This window comes from Protopterus annectens, chromosome 13.part0 (assembly GCF_019279795.1).
Source record: "Protopterus annectens isolate FY-2018-M chromosome 13.part0, PAN1.0, whole genome shotgun sequence".
NCBI classification, from domain to species: Eukaryota; Metazoa; Chordata; order Ceratodontiformes; family Protopteridae; genus Protopterus; species Protopterus annectens.
This window is the reverse complement of record NC_056747.1, coordinates 1,080,288,638-1,080,311,464: the sequence shown is the minus strand read 5'-3', so window position 1 is coordinate 1,080,311,464 and position 22,827 is coordinate 1,080,288,638. Positions and strand designations below refer to the sequence as shown.

At 39.0% G+C, this 22,827-nt stretch overlaps 1 protein-coding gene across 1 annotated transcript in view; it reads left to right on the top strand.

Annotated features, from left to right (window-relative positions):
- LOC122788024 (aquaporin-5-like) overlaps positions 1–22,827 on the top strand; it is a 199,380-nt gene that overhangs the window by 153,181 nt on the left and 23,372 nt on the right. The window contains exons 3-4 of the mRNA XM_044054946.1: positions 2,942–3,097; positions 22,755–22,827. The exon at positions 22,755–22,827 is cut by the window's right edge and continues 8 nt beyond it. Of these exons, the coding sequence (XP_043910881.1) occupies positions 2,942–3,097; positions 22,755–22,827 (229 nt within the window). The remainder of the gene's footprint in view (positions 1–2,941; positions 3,098–22,754) is intronic.

Genomic DNA, 22,827 nt, shown 5'->3' with positions numbered 1-22,827 from the left:
CATAAGTGTTAATCCCCAGCTGGTAGAGTTTGTCAATGATACCTGAATAGGGGGACTGTGACCAAACCCTAGGACAGATCAAGAGAGGCAGTATGCACTGTGTTACCTTCATGCAGGCCTATCACACAGAAACAATGGACTGTAACAACATCACAGATTACCTATAGTGTGACTCAGAACATATGCCTACCTGACACAGTGTGATACCCACTTCAATACACCCTCCAAATGGACTATGTTCCCGTACAAGGGTGTACATTGACATTCATCCATCTAAGTGGGCTGGGGACAGCACCTGATGCATGCATGTATAAACACATCCTGACTTTCCTGATCTGTGTGGTAAACCAACTTCTCATCATGGACTTTCTCTAAATGGACACTAGTAATATCCTGCTTTACTTCTTACTAGTAATAGCCTGGCTGTGTGTGACAGACATGTGTGAGTTTCTGATGCTACATCTATGTCTGTTACATCAGTCAGATGTCCTCAAAGAGCATCATCATGTGGAACTTGAAAAGGCCAAGGCATTCGACAGGAGTGCACACTGGGGTATTCACTCCATAATGACAGATGTGGCCATCAACACCTATATCATCAAGTGGGTAGAACAGTGGATCACATAGTGGCATCTAAATATGTAGAAATGTGTGAAGTGTTCTATATCTCATGTCCACTGCTGAAGTGTGTACATTGGGGTGTCTGTTAGGTCCTTTCCTGTCCATTATTGAAATCACAAATGTCAAGAATGACATACTAATCCTGTGTCCCAACAGCTGTCATGAAGAATACGGATTGTGGACAATCATTGACTCCAGCTGTGATATTGGTATAATACAGAGATTATCAGCACACATCAAAGATTGCTGCTATAGCCATGACAACACATGAGATGAAAAAAACATGCAGGGATTTGTTTCATTATGCAAACAAATGCATAAACTAAGGATCATGTAGATGTCACACCCCATCAGCAGACCAGTTGTTATATGTCCTGTGTCCTGGGATATATGGTATGTGGAATGTCCACCAGCATGTGTCCTCAGTGGTGAGCACTCCCTTGTATGTAACACAACTACTGAGTATGTGCAGGACATCCACATGACAGGCCATAATACTTTCATAGTTCACAGCCTTCACTACACCAGTACCTGAGTACAATGCTCTCTTCCTCATGTCCCTCCATACACATCTTCCAATGATGTGTAACTGAATTGTATCACCTTTGTCACTGTAAGCTGTCACATATCTATTTGTGCATACCTAGGTATTAGATTTGCTGCATAAACATTACTGTCTGATGGCACAGAACCCCCATCAAGGTGTAATACCACATGCATATGTGATATCTGTTTCAGTGATGCACTGATGACATACATAGCTCTTTAGTAACATTGACGGCATGGTTTACATTAATGACATTGCGGATTGTGCCATATATATATATCTCTGTCATGCACACCAGTCAACAAGCCTATAGTGATCATAATGTCAAGTGTGTCTCCTCACTGGTCCTGCATATGTTAGTATCAGGCGAGTGTGCCTGATTACACTCATAGATTGCTGACATGTCCTAATAGTTGTACAAGTGTGTTGGTGCAGAACAATCTGTGCTCTCTCAGAAACACATATATTGTGTCAGAGACATGGGTATTTATTTTGATAGTGTCCATGACTGTGTGTGATGGTTTTACCATTGGCCATGAGCCTGTATTTGTGTCCTACTTGTTGGAAGCCTTTGCTGACAATACAGGCAAACTCAGGCAAATCAGGTTGCACAGCTTCACAATATGCACCCAACCCCAATTTAATTTAACATCTGTGATACATGTCCTCTCCGTTGCTCATGTCTGGGTGCTTTTATCACACAGACATCCGCCACTGTTACGTCATCTTGTGTGACAGTCACAGTATATACATTTGTCACTGTGCAGTCTGTACTGGTCTATGTGGAGATGGGATTAGTGTTCCTGCTGCAACTGTCTTCCTTTTACACTTCCTCATGTGTGATACATTACAATGTCTCACCTGTTCTCATTCCTGGTGTTCATCTCAAAACTCCATGTGTGTCCCTATTCAATAAACACACTTCCCATGACTGTTTCTTATAAATGACTGTCCATGTACCCTTACAGATCATTGGCACAACTTGTACAGAGTGCCTGTAATGGGATTCCACAATACACAGCAGTATATACACTGCCCTGTCCTGTGTCTGCAACCCATACATTAATATATGAAAAACTCTGGTGGTCCTTGTGGCATTCTGAGTAATCCCACTAGCCCAGTATGCCGGAGTATGCACATGTTCTGACCTGTCCCTGCAACATAATACATTAATATATGAAAAACCTTAGTGGTCCTTATGGCATTCCATGCAATCCTGCTAACCCAGTATGCTGGAGTGTACACATACACTGTCCTGTCCTGTCCCCACAACATAATACATTAATATATGAAAAATCCTAGTGGTCCTTGTGGCATTCTGTGTAATCCAGCTAACCCATTTTGCTATGCTGTTACTAAGTTCACTGTCCGTTATGCTTTACACAGTTTCCTGGCTGCCACAAAACCCTGCTTGCTTATGTTTGAAGGTGAGCCACGACATGCATATTTATTAAGTGCTGCTGCTCACCTCACAAACATGCAAACTCTGTGTAGGCTTTGTGTGAAGCCTTCACAGAGTTTATTGAATCCCAGGTAGAGTCATTAAATATACATTTATTTTCTATCACACTTGAGCATTTTGTTTTAAGACATTATTTGCTGCTTAAGTGAAATAATGCAGTAAATTTTAAGAAAGGAGATTTGCAAACATCTTCTGTGAAGACAAACCTGGATTAACTCAATAACATGTACAATTATTTATTGCAAACACAGCAGACATCTTAGGCTGATACATAACATTAAATGATATTATGTTTTCTTTGCAAATTGCAGGTATCCCCGAGTGTAACTCTATTCCAGGCAGTTATACTGGAGATGATCATCACCTTCCAATTAGTTCTGTGCATCTTCGTCGCATCAGACCCTAGAAGAGTCAACTCCATGCACTTTGCCATTGGTTTATCAGTCATTCTTGGACACCTGGCAGCTGTAAGTTGTGTTACTAAGAAATGTGACATTTATTTTCACATTTTAAATTACCAGCTTTTGTATTTGACCTTTATTTCATACTGCTTGTGAAATGATGTGAGTCCGTCATCTTACTTAAGAGATAAAATATGCTTGTCAGGATAAAGCTATAGGCTAGAATTCAGAGACAGCTTGCATATTACAAAAAAACACATAAGTAACTTCACATACTCTTGCTCACTACTGAACAGTGAGAAATTTTGGAACCAGATATAAATGTAGTAGTCTATGGGTATAGTCTATGCCAATGAGGCCATTTAGCAACCCAGTGCACTGATGTAGTACAACAGATTATAGAGAGTTCTGTTGTGCAACATCCATGAAAAGCAGTGCACAAAATACATAGGTACATAACTACATGTGGCACCTTGGCCCTATGCACCTATGCATTTCAGCACCTTTGTCTTGTTCAGACTGCTAGTCCACATATGTATGTGTGCATGAGAAGGTAGGTGAATGCATGTCTGTTTACCTGTGTTTGTGTGTGCATGTGTGTGTGTGTGTGTGTGTGTGTGTGTGTGTGTGTGTGTGTGTGTGTGTGTGTGTGTGTGTGTGTGTGTGTGTGTGTGTGTGTGTCTGTGTGCTTTTGAGATTCAGTATGCATTTGAGACTGCTTTTGTGTTTCATTTCTCGTACATTTCAGTGTCTATAATTGTGTACATGTGTGTTTGTGTATGTGACATTATAAAATACTTCCTTTAATAACAATCAAGATCTCCCAGCACACTTGCTATTGTTGTGATGATGCTTTGGAGCAGCCATCTGGTCCCTATCCTTTATCATTCAATAGGGTTGCCAAGCCTGGACTATTTTTCATGTGAAACTTATTTCTCACAAGAAATATATAAAAATATGCATTAATAATAATAATAAAATAAGCACAATAAAATTTAACAGATAGCCCATATTCTAATCATAATAATGCTCTTTAGTGTCAGTGTTACTGGGAAAAAACAAACCTTCCTTGGGTGGGGAGACCTAATCCATACACACCACAACCACTGACTGGGCTATTTTACTGTAATGACCACTCCATCAGGTATTTTTGATTGCTTAATATTCTACCAGTCTCTCACATTTTCTAACCAGTATCAAACTCTCTTGAATATTACCATTCTAGCAGACTAATTGTTAAGTCCACATTCCTTTCTTTCTTTCAAAAAGTGCTTTCACAGGTCCAAGGACAAGCTGGTACCTACATTTGCTTCCTCTTTCTCATCCATGCCTCTGTTTTTCCTATTAAGGCTGACCAGGTTACATCTTTCTTACATCTCTGATGCACCTATGCCATGCCCTTTCTAATAAAGCAAGCTTTAGCTCTTCTTGTGTGTAGTTATGTAATTTTTCACTCCATTGCATGTGTAAACGTAATGTCTTTTTATGGCCTCTTTCTAGAAGTGTAAAGTCCGTAGCTTTGGAAGGCTATAAGAAATGCATGCTGCACTCAAGAAGTGTAATGAAAAGAGCATAGACAAACAGGCACGTTGCTTCTTTGCTTCCATCCTTTGCATCTGTGGATGCATTTAAACAAACTGTTAGCTGGTAGCACAACAATCTTACTTTGCCCTGGTTGTCCATTCCAGGTGCAATAAACATCCCATCAGTTTCACTCCCTTAGCTGATATTTCATACGTGGGTTGTTGTGAACCAAATATAGTACTTTGCATTAATCAGTACTAAACCATAAAGTACACATTTATGCTACTTGGCCATTTCATCTGCTTCCTTTGATTCTTCTGCTGTAATCTATGGCAGAGTCTATCTTTGCATCATTTCCAAAATGGCTTCTTTTTCTCTGTTCTCTAAGATATGTATTAAATGATTACATTGAACAAACCCCTGAAGTATCTGACTAGTCACTTCAGTTGCTTTTGACATCTCACTCACCCCGACCTCTAGTATTGCTTCCTGCAACCATGCTGTCTTCCATTTGTTTTGTCACTGTTCTACCCCTCAGCCTGCAAATGTATTGACAGTTACCTGTGCAGGACCTAGTCAAAGTCTTTGGTGAAGTCGAGGAAAGCCACATCTACTGGTTCACCATTACCACATTTTACTTTAATGTATTCAGAAATGGAGTCTGGTTTGATTGACAGCTTGGCTAGGAATCCAGGATGTTGTTGTCCTATAGAAAAGAAACCAGCCTTTGTATCTGTATTCTCACAGTTGCTTTCACTGCCTCAGCTGTTAGGTTAACAAGTGTATATGTCCTTAGATTTTTCCTGCTGACTCATAAAAAGCGAGCACTCTTCCTATATTCCCGTCTTAAGTATGACTGGCAAGTTATCAGTTGAAGATGTGCATTATGGAATCTCCCAGCACATTTGCTACAGTTCTGCTGATGCTTTGGGACGGCCTTCTGGTCCCTATGCCTTAGCATCCAAACGCATTGCCATTTTCCTTTCTACTTTACTCAGACATCCATTCCTCTCCTTACTCTGCCCTTCTTTACTCTGAACAGGCTTCTTCTGTTCCCTCTGTAAGCCATAAGCGAATGTTTTGGGATTGATATCACTGATGAGAGTTCTGTTTATTATGATAGTTCTACCATGGAGTTTCTCTATCTAAAAATAAGAACAAGAAAAAGAAGATTTAAAAAAAAAACAGAGTATGAAATAAATTAAATGGCCAGTAGTAGAGGAAATACATATAATGAAAAAATTCAAGTCTCGTGCCGTAAGCGATCTTTTAAACAATGCTGAATTCTATGAAACCCCATGTTTTACCACTAGTAATATAATTGCATTTCTTTAATTTTATAAAACCTTTAAAGGAAAAATACAGCTTTAAATCGTTAACCCACTCTAGGTACCCTTGTCCTCAGCATGTGTGTTTTTTCCATGTAATGTTCAGCTGGTTGGAGTGGAAAGTGATCATTTGTCACAAAATTTGAGGCAGTAGACTTGCCATGGAGGTTATTAGATCACTTGATTCTTCCCATCCCTGGTGAGATGTTCATCTAGTGAAACTTATATAACCATTACAGGAACAAGTGTCATAAATATACCTTAGCTTTCACTAATATCATGCCGTGATATTCAGTGTATAAAACAACTATGTCTTCATATGGGCCAGTTCATAAGATTCCATCTGTAACTCTAAATCTAGATTAATACCATCCATGTGCATGGGCATCTCTGCTTCCAGTGTTTATTTTGGAATGATGATAATTGTAAAAACATTTGAAAAAAAAAAGTAACACAGTAAATATTCATTCAGTTATACAATATATAATACTGGACACATGGTGCCATACTGGTTCTGATCTCTTCCCTTATACTGTCACTGCCAGCATCTAGGTTTTATTCCTGACCCCTGGTTGCTGTTTTATGTGTAACAGGCATGTTCAGTCTGCTATTTGTGCAATTTTGCTCAGAGAACTTTGGTTCTGGCCCACTTTCAAAAATTGTGCTTAATTGTTGGAATTTCAAAACTGTCCATATAAATACTGACTTTAACTTTGCCCTTATGATCTGTGAGCGATGGCTATAAAGTGACACACTATTCTATGATTTGCAAGACATTAATCTAGTAATCCATTATTTAATTAAACTAAGGTTCATACAAATATATATACTTTACTTAATATAAAGGTTTGCATTCATTTTATTGAGCAATCCTGCACAGAAGTGCAGAAGTTTTGTGATAAAGATATCAAAAATGGTCATGATAACAAACTGGGGCATCACATGTAATCGAATGTTGAACCATCCTACTTCCTACTGGTATGGAACTGGGAAAAAGAGTTAACAAGGATGCTACAGAGGGGCAAGTCCAGTAGGACAATATTCTGGTTTGAATCATGCCAGTTTTCACTGTCATCATGCAGAGCACCCAGTGGTATAAACCTAAATGACATTCACTGTTGTAGTGACACCCTGACTCCATGTGAAAAAATGGGCAAAGGGGTTGTGGATGGATGGACATAAACACTCATAACATATTCCTAGTCTGTTTTTCTTTTATATCTTAACAATTCACCTCCCATCTGGCAGGTGATTTTTTCCTTTTTTTGTAAGGACTATTGTGTACTAGTCTCACCTCTATTGTGTTGGCACTGAGATGGTGAAAATGTATCCAACATCTGCCCCTTAATCAGTAATTTCCTAAGATTTTTGCAGAGTAAAGGAATCATAACGTCATGGCTAATTGGAGGAAACCAAAAATAACATGTTAAGTTAGGTCACTTTTACCAAATATGTATGTCAGAACCTAGAGATGATTCATTCAGGCATTGGACACTACAAACAAATGGGAAACTGTTGGTTTTTTTGACAACTACTGGGTGAAACACAAAGCCAAAATTAGAGTTAATGACATTTTGCCATTACTTTTCACTTTTTGACTTTTAGAGTTACATGTACTATACAAGGGCTGCAAAGGTATATTCTCCAGTACAGGAGTGTGTGACCTGTGCCCATTACATAAGATTGAAGTGAAATGTTTTGTCAAAGCATACATAGTTAGTCAATCTTGTCCTCACAGAGATCATCACCAAATTAAATAATATCCCAGCAGAAGAAGATCATGCATCTACTCTGTCAGTTTGTTGCAGCTATCTCTTTGCAGCTGCTTTTCCTATTCAAACATTCATAATTTTATAGGTAGTTAATAGGGGTTTATATCAGAACATCAAAGTATTAAAACTTCGAATGTTCTGATATCGAACACTATTCAGGGAACGCTAAGAATAGCGAAGCTGCAGAACAGTGAATTCTTTCCTCGGGAAAGAATTCGGTTGGCCGTTTCTGTGGCTTCGCTATTCTTAGCGCTGTGGTGGAAAGTTACTGGTTGAGTTCAGGTAAGTATGCGATTGTTTGTATGTTAGGGTTAGGGGCGGGCTAAGTGAGTTAGGGTTAGTGCGTGGGTTAGGCATGTGTGCGATAGTGACAGACTTTAGGGTTAGGGGCAGTTTAAGTGAGTTAGGGTTAGGGTGCAGCTTAGGTGAGTGTGCGATAGTGACGGACCTTAGGGTTAGGGTTTGGGTTAAGGTAAGTGGGTAGATAGTGGTGTATGTTTAGTTTAGTGTAGCGTTAGATGTAGGAATTTAAGCGTATGTTTGTGGTTGCTGTTTGTTTGATGTGCTTGTGTTGTGTGTATGTGTTTTGGAGCAGCAGATTTTTTCCATGGGAAAAAAAATTGCTGTTCTGAATGTTCCATATTTTCATGTTTAGATGTTTTGGGGCCGATGAAATAGTGTTCACTATTTTCATCTTTCGATAACGTGATATAAACGCGTTAATAGGCTATTGACCCATGACGATCTTTAGAAGCCTAGCCCTGCATTTCTATAAAGTATTTAGCCTTTGTAACTTAATATGAGTAACCCACAATGGGGTAGAAAACTTACATGTTACCCCATCCATAATGAACAAAGATGAAAAACCAGGAGTGAAATTTCCATTTCCCATCCACTTATCCAGATTACATTTGAATAGAGTAAGGGAAGCACACTGCTTGATTTGGAGACAAAGACAATTCCAAAGCAGTGGTATTCTCTGTGATACATACCTATTTCTTCAACAAGTCACTGTTCTCCCTCGTTGCTACTTCCATCTCTCGTGTGACCCTTTGAATTCCTGTGTAGTATTTTGATTACTCTAATCCACTACTATTTGATAAAACGTACTCTACTTAATCAGCTCTCTCTCTCTCCAGAAAAACTATCTCATATTTGATTTGAACAGCATCCCTCAATTTGCATTTGTGATACCACCTGCTTTTTTTTTCCCTTTCTTTATAAGTTCATATCCTTACTATGCCTCTGTGCTAATCTTACTAATCTGTGTGCCCATATAATATCGCGTCCTTTTTTCTATCTTGTAGATTCCTGTTTTAGACTGTTTTTTGCTTCCCTGCCCATACCTGATCATTTTGCCTACCTCCTGGTCTCTCTCTTGACCCATCCTTTCACCTATGGGGTAGAGACCTATGGCAAGTACAATTTCCTCAGGCTGAAAGTTGAACACAGAGTGTTGTCATCATCTGCAGTGCTCATGGAGTTCTGCTTTGGCGTGTGTCTGTTGTTTCCAGGAACATTTACAGTAATGCTTTTAGGGCTAGTCGTGCAAAAGGCATTACGTGTGACTGTCGCTAACTTCTGTAAGTGAAGTCTGCCTGCAGACATCCTGCCCACTGGACTGAAATACCTCTGTTCTCCTCTGAGGAGTTTAAAATGGGGCATACATTCCCAGGCAACTAGCCTTTCACTCCCACCTCAGAAAATGAGTGGGCTTTTCTCCTTTATTTTTATTCTCCTGCCCTAGTTAGCTCCTCCAGTGCTGGGACAATCCTAGATCATCTGCATCATAGTCCTGACTCTGTCCTTTGCTTCTATGGAATTGAGTTGCATATCCAGTCTTTTTAGAGTTTCTTAGATACTCGATGTCTGCATTGCTTACATCATCCAATTCATGTTGCTTTGCACAAACCTAGTAACATCCTGAGCTGCATGTAGTATTCAACATGTGATTACTACCATTAGAGTAGGAGGTTCACCTTCTTTTCTCTTAAAATGACTTTCCTTATGATATGGTCTAGCACTCTAACCACTGATCATCACTTTTTGTGATAGTTCATTTTGCCTGTAATAAATAATAACTCCTCAATTCTTACTCCATCTAGTTCACATATACCACTATAACATTATTTAGCAGTAGTCGCTAAATGAATCTTCTTGATGTGATTTTTTAGGCATTAAGCAAAGGTGCAATTTTCCAACCTATTCCCCTCTACTTTTAATATCTATCTTTAGACTGCAGACTCCCATGATAATGCCCTGTATATTTGTATTATTTACAGCTGATGCATTAATTAATTCAAGTCCCAGTCCTGACCCCTTTTACCCTCTTACTTGCACTTCTTTCCCCTGACAGTTCTCCTTTAACCACCACTCTCTGCATCTTCCCTGCGAGTCAGTTTATCTTCTTCTCATCCTCCCAGGTACCACTCTTACCCTGCTTAGCTTCATTAGTCATACCTCTCAACCTCTTAGCACAAGAAATCTGGACCAAGCCAAATATAATGGGAGTAAAGGCCCAAAAAGAGGGGAACTGTAAATATTGCTCTTATAAACTTAGAATGTTACTAGAATAAAAGGTGATGTGTTAGCATGGATTTTCTGAAGAATATAAAGGCTAAAATTCAAATGAATGTCTTATTAGTGACTTCAATATTCAATTATTTACAAGAAAACCACGCATTTTATGAAGAGCAGACCAAAAACATAAGGCAAAAATATAGACATTCTGCAAAACTATAGACAGTCGAGAGATATTTCAGCAGTACTCTGCTTCATAAGAGACAGTCAAAGTCTTTGCTAAACTCTCATAACATTGCATTCATTGGCTGAAGCTGGATCTATAGTGTAAATGGATAAAGGCCTAACTACAGACCAGATGGCCCCACACCAGTTAGATACACAAATTCTGAAGAAATCAGATGAGTAATATAGGAGTGACCCATCGAGAGGGGAGACAGGTTGCTCATTTCCTCGGCAGTTATGATACCCATCAGTGGTCAGATGGAGCAGTAACTAGCAAGTGGGCTGGCAGCATGTGATCTGCCTACCAAGTACCTCATATGGTATCCAGATTTGTAAGTTCTTACAGAGCACTAAATATGCACTGGAGGTCATACCACAGCAGCAAGCAATTCAGATCATCAGGAAAGGTTTTAGAAACCAAAATCTCCAACCTTCAGGATAACAGCTGCCTCACTTACAAACTCTTGACGTACCCCTAATTATTTCCTGGAGGATGAGTTAAAAAAATGGGTAGATCAGGTAGTGACAGGGAGTCTGGTGCTCAGTGAGTATGGGCTTAGAAAAATGGATGAAAGAAATATCCAGAGCACACACACCCAACAGAAACACACACACACACACACACACACACACACACACACACACACACACACACACACACACACACACACACACACACACACACACACACACACACACACACACACACACACACACACACACACACACACAAACTGCCTATGTCTTTGATAACACAGCTGTAAAACTGAAGCAACCTTTTGGATATAATCTTCCAGAGAAACTGTGCATCTTTGCGTATCATAAGCTCTTTTATTATCAATATTAATCTAGCAGCATAATCAGAGTAGAAATTTTGTCAGTTCACATTCCAGCAATGTGAAACCATATACTTATCGTGAAATACACAATACGTCTTACCTATAGTCCTTTAAATTCATGTTGTGCCTGTCTGTCTGAACAAGGACAATGCAGATGCTCAGTGCATTAAAGTGAATATGTTGTACATAAGTGTAAACAGTATAAATTTATAATGATGTCTTTATGCTCTTAAAGGCTTTCTGCGGTCCTTTTATACAGCTGTGCTAATGCATATATACAAAGTAATGCACTTTCATCCATCTTAACTATTATCATGGCACTCATGTAACTTAATATTTACTCCAGTACTATGCTTTACTCAACTACTGTATGGCACAATTACAGAGTTTCTAGTTGGTGACAGATTAGAGAGAGATTACTACTTGTTAGGTCCGGTGCATAAATCACACTACAGAAGGGCACATGAATGTTACGATAGGTGTCACTACAAAGGTAGGCTAACAGAGTTCATGCTTGCTCACACATGTAAAGAGGTGGCACATATCCTCTGCTGTCATCATCCAGATAGCCCATTGAGAGTCAGCACAATAAAGTGTCTCCTGAGTATCATACAAATGAGGAGGAAATAAGGAAGATAGGAAAGCAGGAAAGGAGAAATAACAAAGGGAGGAAAACACACACGAGTAATTATGATGTACTATAGATGAAGGAGGGCTTTTTGGGGGAGAAAACCCCTTTTGCAATATATAACAAAATGTTATAGGTGCAGAAGCTAAGGAGTGGATGTTGATGGGGTAGAGGTACAGAGGAAGGTAGAAAGGGCAGGCAAACAAACATAAAATACAAATATAACAACCAGGACTGGTTTATATGCAAAAGGTTTGGATGAAAATGGATGGAGACATACAGAGGGTGGACAGTTGGTATTCAGGAGGGTTCAACCATGAATAACTTATATGGAAAGACAAAAAAGGATAATGCACGACAAGTCAGCAACTGGAACTACAAACAATTTATTTAGCGCTTTCGTCAGTTTTACACTCAGCTTCTTCAGAATGACATCTTTAATCAAATCACCATTTATATAACCAGGCTGGATCATGTGACTTGTTCAATTTAATCTAAACACATGCTAAAATCTAGATTTAAAGTGACATTCAGTCGCCCATTAAACACACACTTGATACCCTACAAAAGCAACAACCTATTAAAACCTACATAAAAGCTCACAACATACCTAAATGCAGATACAAATGCATTATACATATACCAAATTACATTTTTTAGAAACGTATAATTTTTACTTATTAACAATGAAGTTCCATAACTCGTAGTTTTATAATGAAGAAAACAGACCCAAATACAGGGACTCTGTACTTTCTGATTATAAAAACACAATAAGTCATAATATTGCACTGCCTGTCTAAGTAAATAGAAACAAATGAAATACTAGTAAATAAAATTCAATTGTAATACAAATATTGGCGTCCAAAGTTCCCTCTAGTGTTGAGCATACTTATAAATGATATTCAGCCTTCAATTTTAGATAACTAGTGAGGGAAACTGCATCATTCAAACCTGGTGGGCTGGTGGCATTGACCCTCAATTGCCATATAAGCTCTTTATGTTCTGAAATCAACTCAATGCCCCCCCTCCCCCCACTATTGTATTCTTGTTGCTCTATAGCCATAAACATAAGTCTATGTTGGGGATATTGATTTAGGTGTTTAGCCAGGGAGTTGTTCAAATTGCCCTTGTTTATGTCATATACATGCTGGTAAATACACTGCCTAAAGGCATTCTAGGTCTTCCCTGTTTAATAACTTTCGCATTCCTGACACTTTGCGACACATACAACATTTTTACTGCTACAGTTCCATTTCTGACTCAACCTAACAGTTTCATATTTTGGAGTACTGATGTTGTTACCTTCTGACATGTACTGGCATTGTGTACAATGCCCACATTTCTTCATCTGTCCAGTCTTGTAATGTTGTTTTACCTCCTTGTTCTGTTCTAACATATGTTTTAAAACTTGAGTCCTTTTTGTACACCACAACAAGTTTGTCTCCTAACTTTCTACAAATTTCTTCATTATTTCTAAAAATACACCAGTTTTTCCTCAGGATGTCCTTGATCTCATAAAACTGTGGGTTGTATGTCAAAATCATAGCATTCTTAAATGTAGTGTCACTGGTGGCTTCCAAATGCTGTGCAGTGGGGATTTCTACATGGGGATTCTCATCATGTGTTCCCCTCCCCAATAAAGGGTATAAATGACCAATTTTCCTTTTTTCCTTGACCTCTGATAAGATGTGTTCGACAAACCCAATCGGGTAACCTCTTCCCAATATCATCCCTTGTAGGACCTCAATTTCTTTATAGAATGTCTCTAAATCACTCACCATTCATGCCAACTGTACTCTTTAGCCTTTGACTAGGGACCTTTTTTGCTACAATGGGTGCCCACTGTCATAGTGCAGGAAGGAAATGGAATATGTTAGTTTTCTATACACGTTAGACATGAAGTTTTGAAGTTCCCTATTTTTATTGATCGAAATGTCCAAGTAACTAATAGTATCATAGTTAACTTCCATGGTAAAATGAAGAAATGGGGTGCTAGTGTTAAAGAACTGAAAAAATTCCCCCAACTCTTCTTCACTACCTCTCCAAAATATCAAGATATCATCCAGGTATCTACCATAAAATTTACAAAGCCTGAACCCTGAAGATATGAAAACAGTTGTTAACTCCCACTATGTTAGGACAATACTGGCAAATATGGGCGCTCAAGCTGCACCCATCTCAACACCTGAGGTTTGCCTAAACAGTTGGTTATCGAAAATAATATAGTTGTTGTCCAAAATCAATTCAATCAGTGTTCTAAAAGTCAAGATCCTTGAGTGGGTAAAATTAGTGTGTCCACAGGAAGTCATAAAACATGTCAATACCCTCCTCAAGTGGTATGACATTAAACAAGTCTTTGACATTTATTGTCGCTAAAATAAAAGTGTCGCTATATAATTCTTTTTTAATTTTGCATAAACAATCCCAAGAATCCTTTATGATATGTTCAAATTTTTGAAGGGTTGTTTTTAAGTGACTGTCTAAATATTTAGTCATGGTCAAAGTTTTGGATGCCTTCACATCCACTATAGATCTGAGGGGTGGATTTGTGATGCTTTTGTAAATCTTGGGAATTCCAAAAATCGTGAGAATTCTAGGGTTAGTCTGTAATAGGAAGTGGAACTCAGTACTAGTGATCTCATGCTTGAAAAGTAGATCATTCAAAGCTATGTCTATATTTCCATATGCAATGTTAAGTTCATTCAAAGACACTTCCTCGTACTCCTCACCAAAAAGAAACACAAGAATCTTATCAATGTACATCTGCTGATCCATTACTGCCAACCCCCCTCCTTTATTGGGTTTCAAGACCCGAATTGACCTATAATTGAAAATATTGTTCAAAAGTCTCTGTTCACTCTCATTTAAATTTTGGTTATTATATGTAACATTAGTCCTTCCTAGTAAATTTCTGATATCATTGTAATATATAGAATGAAACACTTGAAGGACCGGGAGCAGACGGGGATTATGCATACTTAGTTTCTTGCATACATTGGTAATTTCAGGGGATTGTTCCCTATTCATTACTAGGCTCAAATTCAACTTCCTGATATATAACTTAAGGTCTAATAAAGTCTTATCTAATTGGGCTTTTCTAGTTGGTACAAAATTAAGCCCCTTTTGAAATAAATTTGCCCATTCATTGGTTACTTCATGACAACTTAAACTGTATATTTTTAAATCACAATGCTCATTTTGGACTATAGTCAAATGTCCATCCATTTCAGAAATATCATTGTCAGGAATATCATAATTCAGTTCAATCTCCCACTGATCTCCCCCTGCCCTGAAAGCCAGTCCCTTGATTGTGACCATTCCAGGTACTTCTGTGGTATGTCCAATTGTTGTTGAAATTCTGTTGCCACTGATTTTTTATCCTCTCCGATCTACTGAGAGGAACCCCTAAAGGGACATTATCATTGCAGGTATTTTGATTGAAATCATTAGTGTATTTTACCCCTTCCTCATGCTCATTGCTAGATAAGTTCTCTTGGTTAACAGAGTTTTCAGCATTAAATACTACTTGTTGGGTCCATTGCATAAGTCACACTACAGAAGGGCACACGAATGTTACAATAGGTGTCACTACAAAGGTAGGCTAACAGAGTTCATTGTTGCTCACACATGCAAAGAGGTGGCACATATCCCCTGCTGTCATCATCCAGATAACCCATTGAGAGTCAGCGCAATAAAGTGTCTCCCAATTATCATACAAATGAGGAGGAAATAAGGAAGCTAGGAAAGTAGGAAAGGAGAAATAACAAAGGGAGGAAAACACGTAAGAGTAATTATGATGTACTATAGATGAAGGAGGGTTTTTGTGGGAGAAATCCCCTTTTGCAATATATAACAAAATGTTATAGGTGCAGAAGATAAGGAGTGGCTGTTGATGGGGTAGAGGTACAGAGGAAGGTAGAAAGGGCAGGCAAACAAACATAAAATACAAATATAACAACCAGGGCTGGTTTATATGCAAAAGGTTTAGATGACAATGGGTGGACACAGACAGAGAGTAGACAGCTGGTGTTCAGGAGGGTTCAACCGCAAATAACTTATATGGAAAGACACATAAGAAAGAGGAACACCTAGATGGGCATATGACAAGGACCATGGTGGTGCATAAGGTCAACCCACAGGGCAAAACACCCTGCCATCCATCACCTCCATGAATGATGTCATGCACTGGCTGTAGCCCAAGCGTAATGATGGTCAAAACTAATACTCACATGACTCAACAGCTATGCCAAGTTGGGTATCTGGTTGAAGGTGCATCTAAGTAGAAAATATGTGCAGCTGATGGCACAAAACAATGGAAGACCTAACCAGATCACTATCAGAAGAGAAACCTACACCCCCATCTTGAAAAGTAGCCAAGGAGACACCAGTGATCCCTTCAGGTCACTTTCAGCAGAGTGCCTTCTAGTCCTCTGTTGAGAGGCAGATCTGGTGACCACTGGTGATCCACCAGCTCTACCACATTTGGACCTCCAGAAGAATGAGAAAAAATAGTACATTAGAACATGAGTGCACTTATATAGTCAACACATACAAGTGCAGTTTTACAGTGGACTTGGCACACATGCTATATGCAACTCGATGCTGGGAGAGTCTGTTCCATGTTCTGTGATATATTGCTACATTGAGTTCTCACTTCTCCACTGCTGTAAAACAAAGCATGAATACATCAATACATATGTACACAAAGTTATATAATACAAAAAGAAAAAAAATGCTTGCAGTACATGTCTGACTCATTTTCCTTAACCTCTGCTGCACACTGCTGAAGAAAGTTAGAGGTAATAGTAAAGGTTATTGTCCTAATGCTGACACTGCAATGGACCCCTAAAGAATCTAGCACTACAGATCTACACAGGCTGTTAGCACATGCATAGTGGTCATATCTTTATCTATTTTCTGAGCATGACTACTTCCAGCCAGTGTGAACAGTACATTGCATTTCAGCAGCGATTTAGAGACAGTGGTGTTAAATGATCTCATTAGCAGAAGTACCTCACTAAGAGATCCTTAGTATCACAATATAAAGTATGGGCACCATGTTACACAAGAATACTTACAGACAAAAAAAGTACAATATAGGACTTTTACACAGCAATTGTGTGTATTTTGAGATACAAAGAGTGAAGGAAGATAATCTGCCTGGTTATGTACCCCCACTATCATCAACACCTATGTTGGAAGTCAGTAACATTGCTATAGGGTATGTGTGAGTGGGAATACAGCACAGTTCTATTACCCTGCCATGTCTAAGAGTGGTGCATTATCTGCCATAAGGGACATGGTGACATGCATACATAAGGTGAGGCATGGTAGTGCTTTGTAAAGGAAGTGTGATAGCACTGCTTGGGGCCAGTACCTACATACAGGAATGGGCATGGAGAAGCCAAATCACTTTCTGTAGTGTGTAAATAATATGAATGGACATATAGAGAACTATAAGAGACTGTCAACTGTCTGCATAATAAGGAGAAGAGGGACAGTGGCCATAGGTAGATGACATCCACAGCATGACATGCACACACAATGACTGACGTGTGTAATGCACAGGTGTACAGGGCTTGCTGAAAAGGTTAACATCCTAGGAGATAGATGTATTATTTCAGGCCCTCCACACATCAAGCACAACCTTCCGGGACAAAGGCATTGCAGACAAGTTGCAACATGACCAGATATAGCAGAAAATGAAGTACATGTGAATGCTGTGATCAGCCAAAATAAATCTCTGCAAAAGGTGTGTTGAAGCATAACTTATATGATTCTCTGTGCAAAGGACAAGGTATGGGTGAGCCATCAAAACAGAAGTGATTGACAGAAGTTGAAGAATTCTTGGTGTCCATCTTTGGAGTGCATTGGATCCTAACATCTGTGAGTGTCTTGGATGTCAGAGTGTCAGTGAGGGATGCACCAGCCTAGTAATGACCAGCACACATCTATGTGGCACAATGTACTACACGTGGAATGGGACTACTTCACTAAGGACTGTCTGCATATCTATCCATTCAGGTACTTATAGACTGCACCTACAACAATCTGCATATCTTGGTATGTATGTCTATCTATGATTTATTGATATCTCACCATCAACTTCTATGAATTCCTCTGGGGTTGGGGTAAGGACTGTAGGCCTATATGGAAATGCTGCCAAATATATCATAAGTTAATACTGTTACATGTTCTACTCGTGGAGAGCGGGAGCAGCACAACAGGACAACTCAAGTCTGATATCATCAAATCAGCTGTGGTTGATGATAATGGTAGCCTGCATATGTCACTGTCTAATGACTCAGTGACACTGTCTGCAACACTGCTATATGAGGCACACCTATATCCTTCTCATTAGAGGTCCCTGTTGAGTTACTGACTGACCGCACATCCTCACTGCTGCATGGTAAACATCCTGTAATTGTGAAACCCTCCCATGTTCACCACAAGTCCCCAGCTCACACTGCATCTGAAATTTGCACTGCCTCTGATAAGCACATGCCCACCATAAGGGAGAGTTATGGGGGGGGGGTCGTGGTATCACCATGACTGCAGGTCTGTTATTCATATGAGGGTTACACTCATCATAAATCAGAAGATCTGCAGGTCAGTGAACCAGACACAGACAGTTACTGTGAACATATCATGGAGATGTTGAGTGTGCTTTGAGGCTTACATGACAATTTTCAACATCTGCAAAGTGATGCAGAGTATAGGGATATGGAGCAGGTAAGGCTGCTTAGGGCAGTGCAGGCAAATTTTGCCACCATGGGTGCTTTGATAAGGCACATGATAATTGCCTTCTGGTCTACCTCTGCAAGTCATTGTAGGATTTGCTGTGAAAGGTCCAGATGCTTAGTTGCTAGGCATATGTTAACCCTACTGAGACTATGCAGGCCATTGCTGAGATGGCATCTCTGTAGCAATATCTAGGCATTCTCCCAGCCCTGACCAGTGTTGGCCTTACAATCATAAGTGGTAAGGTTCCTTGGGCTCAACATGTGAGATGCCTTCCCAGACTGCTTGTGAGTACTCCCATAGTTCAACTCCATCAGTATCCCCTTGGCTACATGTAGCGCCACACCTGGTCATGGTCATAATCCAGGTCATGCATGACAATGCTTAGCAGAATCTCAGTGTGGGGCAACCCATCAGAATACATACATTTGATCCAATTCTTTTCATGACATAGGCTGGATCAAGTTATAAGACCACCACAGCAAACATTGCCAATGGTTGCAATTCCTGACTACCCATGAACACCTACCAGAGTAAGTGGCTAGCATATTCTCCTTTCATGGCCTTGCTGTTATTATAGTCCAGCTAATGATGAGCTTCCCATTCAGTTCAATTCTGTGGTTAGGGTAATGTCTAATGCACAGAATTGCCACTCCACATGCTGCCATGCATATCCTTACTGTGATACTACATGCATCATTTTATTCTGTGTTATGTTTGTCATGGCCCATACTTATGGACCAAATGCCATGTCATTGTCAGAGCTGCAATATATTGCACCTGCCTCTGCTTTACTCTTGTAATCAGTGGTGTCTGTTCACCCCCAGACTCTAAAACTTGCTAATCTGCTGCTAGTCATAACTATATAGTGAGTCCCCTGGGATGTTTCCCTTCTGCACCAGCTGTTTCTGCATTGCCATATGACACAGTATGGTATACACCTTGCAGATTTTGCTGCCATGGTCTACAGGATTGTGGATAGTGGTCACCATCCAGAGCTCCACAGTATATATGGCATCATCTGAGGCACATAACAATTGCACCATTACATGAGGCCTGTTCCTTGTTTGTATGACAGTTGTGTATATTGTCTTATGTGACCTACCTATATGTGCACCACAGGCTAGAAAACCTTGTGGGGATACCAGTCCACCCATAAGCCATTTGTATATGTCAGACATGTGCCATACATGTGAGTCACGGTAACTGCTTTTGTGGGAAACTGTACACAATGGTCTGGGTTTTACACACTACCTAGCAATTCAGAGACTGGAAGTCCTTCCTGTGGAAGAACCTTAGTCTTTGTGAAGCAGGTAGGGCCTTGATGGTAACATGTGTGCAAGGTATGGCCTCAGGGAAATGGGCTACACTGTAAAATGTCTACAGTCCAGTAGTTTTCACTTCTGCAGTCTGAAAAAAATCCCAAAAATAATACATACTGCAACATTTCACTGAAGAACTGATGTTGAATATATATATAAGGCTGCTGTATGTGATATCCCTATTATCCCCCACTGAATCTTTTATCAGACATTTCCATTGGGTGAATATTCTAGCAAACCTGAACACATCTTATTGTGTGTATAAATATTGTAGTGGAACTATTTCAAGCAATCTTATTCCAGGGACTGCACAGACAAGTATTCATCCTTTCCTCACTGTATCTACATTCTCTTCCCATTTATCCTCTACTTTTCCAGTAGTGTGCATATTCCTCAGCCTAATCATTCCCACATCTTCTCACCAAAACTTGTAACTTTGCTAATCTTAGTGCATTGCATTATCTTTACTGTCTCTTCACCATGCTTTCCAAAAATCAACACACCATTCATCTGAAATAATTCTAATATAGCAGAAATGTCAATTTATGCTTTAATCACTGTAGTTTACAGTATTTTATGGTTTCCACAAATCAATGGCAATGTTTCTGAATCATTTTTAAGTAGTCATGCTTGACATCCCCTTGTCCCCCACCTGCTGACCATGTCTATCCAGGATGCTATAAATGTCAAAGACTATATTCTTTCTCATATTCCATAAAAACCTCAAACAGTGTAGGTTTTGGCTTTCCGTATGCAATGTCTGACTCCAGGATGGGGGAAAGCTTTACTGTTATGATCCGAAGAGAATCTTTTCAGAGGCCTGTCATGTTCACCATTGTATTCTTCACTGCCTGATTATTTTTCATTTTCAAATCTTCTATATAATCTCAGACATCACCGCAATACCTTGTCTTACATTCTAATTTTGTTCTGTCTGCTCAATTTGTTTTGTTGGCTCTGCTGCCCTTTTCTGTAACTTACATATTTAACATTTAAAAGGACACACTGCCATTTGTTAGTCATGGAAAAACCCTGCATCCTCTGTTTTAACTATTTTGAAATGATTTAAGTAGGTTATAAACATGCCTGCTGAGTTTCAAAGTTCATTGTTATCATTTACAATTTGATAGTCACCATACCCCTCAACATTTTAGGACAAGAAATCTGAACAAAGCTTAAAATAATGGGTGAGGCAAATGCCCAGAATTAGAAGTAGATTTTAAATATTGCTCTTATAAATCTTGAAAGTTGCTACAATAAAACAATATTTGTTAGCATGCTTTTTTCTGATGTATATGAAGTCTGAAACTTGAATGTATATCATTGTTTAGTGACTTTAATGTTCATTGATTTGCCAGAAAAATACAAGTTTTATGAGGAAGAGACGAAAAATATGAGGCATAAATCTGAACATTCTGGGAAAATCCGGACAGTTGAGAGGTATGATAGTCACCTCTGAGACACTTAATTATAGCAACTTTATTACATCCCATTTTTTCTGATCATAAAGCAACATAGCCACCCAGTTCCAACTCTTGACCAATCATCACAGATTGTTCATTCTTAGATAAAAGTTTGTTCTATCAACAGGTGGTAAATGACACCTTCAATTTTTATACTTAAATTTACTTGCTATATTTATTAGAATTCCTAGACTTATGGAATCAAAGAAAGAAGCTACTAACTTGAAGAAGCACCAAGAAACTTCCATTTTTCCCTGCACTTCTTTTTGTTTTTGCTCTTCCATCTCTCTCTGTCTCTTTCTATATCTCTGTTTCTGTCACTCTTCCTCCCTCCTCTCTTTATGTCTCTATCATTTCAGTCTGAAGTTAACTTTGATCACAGTTAATTGTTGATACATTCTTTGGTGCTTGTGTCTCCAGGGTGAGCTATAACCTGTTGTTATACAGAATTTGTCCTTTTTTCTTTTCAACTATAACCTTGAAATCACAGTTCTTCATAGCTGCTTTAACCGTTCTTTATACTGAATGAACTATTTTCCCTATCACCTCTGCCTTAGCACATAGAGAAAAGCTATTGGTCTGCTTACCTACCAAAAGTGGTGTCTTAACTTCACTGGTTTTATTGTGGTTTCATTAGGTGTTTTTCCAGCAGGATCACTTTTACATCCACATGACCTTTCTGCCAGAACATTTTCGTATTCAAGTGTATTACTGTATGTAAAGTTTCTTACTGCCTTCTGCTGCTGGTATGTTCAGATCCTGACCCACTCTTGCATTTTTTTAATGCTATCCAGCTAGCCTCCCGACCCACTCTTGCATTTTTTTAATGCTATCCAGCTGGACTTCAGCTGCGTAATTGCAGAATTGTACCTTGAATGCCACTGGTACTATTGTCCAGCTGATACTACATCAATGGCAGGTTGCAAATCAGAAGTAGAGTGAAGTAACCTGTAGCAACAGTTATGCTGTTCTGGATGCCACAGGATTATTAACGGAGGTGCTTACCCTTATCCCCATGACCATGATATGGACTATTTTGCCCTAAGATAATCCTTAAAGTATTAATCACCATAAAATTTAAAGTAATAAGTAAACTCTATCATATGATATATGACAAAACGTACTATAATAAACAACTCTGAAATATATAAGAACAGTATATTTTATGTAAGATTATCTTGACAACTTTGTTTTGAATGACAATGGAAAAGATTTATTGAGCATCGAACTAGAACCATTATTTAATAAAATATCTGTATAATATTAATTCTTCCACTTTTCTAATTATGACTTATGCTTACAACAGTTTTATTGTTCAGGTGTGGGAAAATTGTAATAATACATTGCAATTTGTTTTCCAGATTAGGTATACTGGCTGTGGTATGAATCCAGCGCGCTCATTCGGGCCAGCGGTAGTCACTTTTAATTTCCAAA